The sequence below is a fragment of the Triticum urartu genome, chromosome 5A (genome assembly GCF_056163025.1).
Source record: "Triticum urartu cultivar PI428250 chromosome 5A, HENAU_Tu73, whole genome shotgun sequence".
Taxonomy (NCBI): Eukaryota; Viridiplantae; Streptophyta; class Magnoliopsida; order Poales; family Poaceae; genus Triticum; species Triticum urartu.
Window position 1 is genome coordinate 250,049,929 of NC_141877.1, and position 5,805 is coordinate 250,055,733.

Below are 5,805 nucleotides of genomic sequence, written 5' to 3' on the forward strand. Positions count from 1 at the left end.
GAGTTTTTTGGATGCCTACTCAGGGTACCACCAGATCAAGTTGGACCCGGCCGACCGCCTGAAGACTGCCTTCATCACAACATTCGGAGCCATCTGCTACCTGACTATGACATTCGGCTTGAGAAATGTCGGTGCCACGTTTCAGCGTTGCATGCAAAAGTGCCTACTCAAGCAACTCGGCAGGAATGCCCACATCTATGTAGACAATATCATGGTGAAGACGGAGAAGCGTGGTACCCTCTTGGAAGATCTCAAGGAAACTTCTGATAATCTGCGCCGATTTCAGATCAAGCTCAACCCAGAGAAGTGCGTTTTTAGGGTACCAGCCGGCCAGCTCCTTGGTTTCCTGGTCTCAAAGCGCGGCATTGAGTGCAACCCTGTGAAGATCAAAGCCATTGAGAGGATGGAGAGACCCACCCGCCTCTGAGATGTCCAGAAGTTCACCTACTGCTTGGCATACATCAGCCGCTTCATCAGTCGGCTGGGTGAGAAGGCTCTTCCCCTATACCAACTAATGAAGAAAACCACTCACTTCGAGTGGAACGACAAGGCGGACGAGGCCTTTCTCTTGCTGAAGAAGATGCTGACTATGCAGCCTGTCCTAGCGGCCCCGGTTGTTAAAGAACCCATGTACCTCTATATCACCGCCACCAGCCAGGTGGTCAACACTGTCATTGTGGTGGAACGACCAGAGGCCGGCAGAGCACAGCCGGTTCAGAGGCCTGTGTACTATTTGAGCGAGGTGTTGTCGACCTCAATGTAGAACTATCCCCACTACCAGAAGATGTGTTACGGCGTGCACTTTGCCGCCAAAAAGCTGAAGTCATAATTTCAAGAACACCCAATCACGGTTGTCTGCACTGCCCCGCTTGCTGAAATCATAGGCAACGAAGATGCATCAGGCCGGGTGGCCAAATGGGCCATCGAGTTGGCCCCTTAAACCATCTTCTACCAGCCATGCACCACCATAAAGTCCCAAGCACTGGCCGACTTCCTCGTCGACTGGGCCGAGACCCAGTACCTGCGGCTAGCTCTGGACTCCACTCATTGGCGGATGCACTTTGATGGCTCGAAGATGCGCACCGGCTTGGGAGCCGGCGTTTTCCTCACCTCTCCCAAGGGCGACAAGCTAAGATACACATTGTAAATTCATTTTGCCGCCTCCAACAACGTGGCCGAGTATGAAGCGCTAGTACACGGACTCCGGATGGCCAAAAAATCGGCATCCGCCGGATCCTGTGCTATGGCGATTCAGACTTGGTGGTCCAACAGTCGTCCGGCGACTGGGATGCCAAGGATGCAAATATGGCAAGTTACCGCTTCCTCGTCCTACAGATCAGCGGATACTTTGAGTGGTGCGAGTTCCTTCACGTGCCATGGAACGACAACGAGCAAGCTGATGCCTTGGCACAGATCGGCTCCACCCGCCATGCAATAGCAGTCGGCGTTTCCCTTCAGCGCCTCCGCAAGCCGTCTATCAAGCCTTCCCCAGAATCCGAGTCCATCTTCATGCCGACTGCTCCCGAAGCAGTCGGATTCGACTCAGGGGCTGCAGTAGTCGGCTCAGGGACTTCGGCAGGCAGCACGGGGACTGCAGCAGTCGCATCCTACCCGGGGGCTGCAGCAGTTGGCCCGGGGACTCCATCAATGCAGCAAGTGGCGGCCGACTCCACCCAGCCGCCTCCCAACCCAACCGCCCTACTACCAGTGGTCGTAATGACAGTGGATGAAGTCCAAGCACCATCCTGGGCATAGTGCATCCTCAATTTCCTAGTAAACAGAGAGCTGCCGACTAATGAGATCTCGGCCTGGCAGGTACAGTGCCGCACAGGAGCCTACACAATAATCAATAGAGAGCTTGTCACACGCAGCGTGAGTGGAGTCTTCCAGTGCTACGTAGAACCACAAAAGGGCCAAGAAATCCTCAAAAATATCCACCAAGGCGAGTGTGGCCACCATGCGGCCTCTAGATCCCTTGTTGCCAAGGCTTTCCGCCATGGTTTCTTTTGGTCGACTGCCATGGAGGACGCCAAGGAGTTGGTCAAACATTGCAAGGGGTGCCAGAAAAATAGCTCTAAGCAACATCTGCCGGCTTCTGCACTCAAGACCATTCCCCTTACCTGTCCTTTTGCCGCCTGGGGGCTGGACATGGTGGGACCATTCAAGACAGCACGTGGCGGCATGACCCATCTGCTTGTTGCCATGGACAAATTCACCAAGTGGATCAAAGCAAAGCCAATCAAGAAACTAAATGGTCCGACTGTTGTAACTTTCATTGCTGATATCACCGTCCGATATGGTGTACCACAGAACATCATCGCCAATAATGGTACAAACTTTGCCAAAGGTGCATTGGCTCGTTTCTGCGCGACGCAAGGCATCCGACTAGACTTAGTGTCCGCTATCAATCCGCAGTCAAATGGCCAAGTCGAGTGAGCAAACGGCCTCATCCTCACCGGCATCAAACCCCGACTGGTCGATCCACTGGAGCGCTCAGCCGGATGCTGGATCGACGAGTTGTCGGCTGTCCTTTGGAGCCTCCACACCACCCCGAACAAGTCAACCGGCTTCACTCCATTCTTTCTCGTGTACGGGGCCGAGGCCGTCATCCCAACTGACATTGAGTTTGACTCACCTCGCGTCACCATGTACACAGAGGCGGGTGTTGATCTGCTGGAAGAGGGCCAGCTGTTGGCACTCAGCCGGTCCACCATCTACCAGCAGAGTCTGTGCTTCTACCATAGTCGGAAGGTCAAGCCAAGATCTTTTCAAGAGGGAGACCTTGTGCTCCGGCTGATCCAGCGAACAGCCAACCAGCACGAGCTCTCGGCCCCATAGGAAGGCCCCTTCGTCATCAGCAAAGCTTTGGGCAATGACTCCTACTACCTCATCGATGCACAGAAGCCCAGAGCGCGCAAGAGAGACGACTTTGGCAAAGAATCGGAGCACCCATGGAATGGAAACCTCCTCCATACATTTTACAGTTGACATAGTATGTACCATGCTACCTTTTGTATTAAAGCGCTAAGACATCGGGGCCCTTGAGGAACACTTGGGGGCTACCCTTTTTATCTCTATGATAAGCTTCATGCCTATGAATGTGTTATTTTATTATTCTGCCTAGCATCGGGTTCGACCAGTCGGCCCGGAGGCTTGCCGCCTTGTACTATGTCGGTGCTACCTGCAGTCAAACAAGTAATGTGCCGGCACCTAAAGCCCTCTCTTGCCATAGGCCGCAGCTTGTAGAGCGACTGTTCGGCTGGCAAGAGTTAAAGGCATGAAATGGTGCTCACATGAAAAAGGCTAGGGACCAAAAGCACTCACATAGGCCAAGCCGGCTGCTCGCCTCGTCGACCGACTACTGAGCAGCCGCCCGGCCGGCTTCTCACTTAACTTGCTATGTTCCAAACGGCTGAGGCACTTGCCTTCCCAAAAAATTGCCAAGTACTTGATGCAGCCACAGACCGTAGAGCGGCTGTCTGGCTGGCAAGACGGCAGCCAAGGGAAGGCGGCAAAGGAAAAAAAAGCCAAAGGAGCAGAAAAAAAAGACGAGTTAGAACTCAGCGAAAATAATTTACATAACAAAAGGCCCTTGGCCGGCATTCAACAAAGTTTGAATACACCCCAGCGGGTGGATCTACGCAAATCTGACAAGTTTGTTCAAAAGACTACCAAAACAGGAAAAGATAAAATAAACTGGCCGCCTAGTCCAGAGGAGCAGCAGCCGGGTCCGGCAAGTTGGTGTAGTCGGCAGCACCGGCTGGCTGGGTGGTCGTCTGGCGAGTCTCTGCTTGATCACCATCGGTAGCACCTGGCAAACTCGCACGCTGCTCGTTGCTCGATGCGCGATCAAGCTGAGGCTAGCTATCCGCTCCGTCCTCTGGTGTGTCGTCTTCACCATCCGCACCTTCCTCGTCCTCGCCCTCATCGCTGGAGGCAATTTCCTCCATCGAGTCCTCCTCGTCGTTCAGGTTCACCCCGAACCAGTTCGGGGGCACCTTGGCGCCCTCCTTGTCCAGCTCGAGGAAGAAGACACTGATATCGGTGTACTCGGTGGTCGCCACCACAAGTTGAGCGAGTGTAGGTCCCACCACCACCAACTCTTCGCTGGCCTCCTGCTGAAACGTGGCCAGCTGGGCTAAGTTTAGCCCAGGATACCGTGCCTTGACAAATTCCAAGGCCCGCCACGCGCATGCCCGGGCTAAGGAGCCCTTTCAAGCCTCAAAGCGGCCGACATCCACCTCTAACCAGTCAGCGGTCCGACTGGGGGTGCGCGGAGCTGGAACGCCTGGCCAAAGGGTGGAAACCACCTGGGCTCCAACGCGCTGCAGACGGCGGAATGACCGATGAGCCGGCTGGAGACGAGCTTGGACGGCAAGAAGCTGCTCGGCAAGGGTCCGAGGGGCGTTGGGCATGATCTCTGCTCCATCTCGTCTTCGCTCATCGCAGCGAGCTTCGATGGCTTGGGTGGCGGCAATGTAGTGCCCAGGGAAGTACTCTGCACAAGAAGAAAAAGAAGCATGAAGCCGGAAGCCGACTCATATGACAGTCAGCAGATGAAAGGAAAAAAGATAACTCACCAACGAGCATGTCCTCGATCTCGCCATAGCTGTCAGATAGAGCCTTCTCCCTCTCAGCCCAGCCCGAGCATTCAGTCTCGAACTTGGCCAGGAGGGCGGCCTCGCTATCCTTCACCGTTTTTAGTGCCGCCTTGTGCCGGTACGCCTGGTCAGCCATCTCCTTGACCAGGCGGTCACGCTCCTGGGCCGCCTTCCTGCACTCCTCCTCCTTAGCACGCAGTGCAGTCTGGGCCTCGCCCAGATGCTGCTGCAAGGTGGCGTTGGCTCCTACAGAGGCAAAGAAAAGAAGACAATCAACAATTTGACCAAAAATAAAAGTGGTTGCCAGGAGACCCAGCCCGACTGCGTAGCAGTTGGCCCGAGTCTCAGGGGCTACACCCAACGGGTACGCTGATGCGCCCCCGCAAGAGAGAAAAGCTGGAGGCTTACTTCGGCTATCGGACAAGGAGGCGGTACGCTTGGCCAGCTCTTGGACATGGGAGTTGAATTCGTCCGCGCGGATGTTGTGGTAATCCTGCAACGAAGACAATAGAAGAAAAGAAAAAGTCAGCACTCAGAACTTACCTTTAAGTTCTGAGCCGCCTGCTCAGCAGCCAGCCCGGAACTCGGGGGCTACACCTAGTGGGTGCGCTGGCGCGCTCCCACGGAAGATTGCAAGAATCAAAATAAAGCAAAGGAGTGTACCCAGACGGCCGCTCCCGTCGACAAGAACGCCTTTGTGTACTGTTGAAGGGTGGTGCCTTGAGCCTGAAGCTGGGCCTTGAAGAGACTAAACGCAAGACTCGCAACAAGTCAATCAAATTCCTCAAAGTCAAGTGGTCACACCATTCCGACCATGAAGCTACCTGGGAACGTGAGGATCACCTCCGTTCTGAGTACCCGACGTTCGTTCAGTCCTAGATCTCAGGACGAGATCCTTTCGTAGTGGTGGAGTGTTGTAACACCCCGGATATGATTTTCCTAATATGTAATCCAACTCTTGCCGTTTCCGGCGTTAAGTTATTTTATTTTCTCGGGTTCGGGTTTTTGTCTCCGTGTGTTGTTATCGTTATCATGCATCTCATATCATGTCATCATGTGCATTGCATTTGCATACGTGTTCATCTCATGCATTCGAGCATTTTCCCCATTGTCCGTTTTGCATTCCGGCGCTCCGTTCTCCTCTGGTGGTCATTTCTACCTTTCTTTTGTGTGTGGGGATTAAACATTTCCAGATTGGACCGAG

General features: G+C 54.1%; 1 protein-coding gene across 1 annotated transcript; it reads left to right on the forward strand.

Annotated features, from left to right (window-relative positions):
- Positions 1-1,305: 1,305 nt before the first annotated feature.
- Positions 1,306-1,755, forward strand: LOC147970947 (uncharacterized). Its single transcript, XM_087523737.1, has one exon. The coding sequence runs from the start codon at positions 1,306-1,308 to the stop codon at positions 1,753-1,755; it is 450 nt and encodes a 149-aa protein (XP_087379863.1).
- Positions 1,756-5,805: the final 4,050 nt, after the last annotated feature.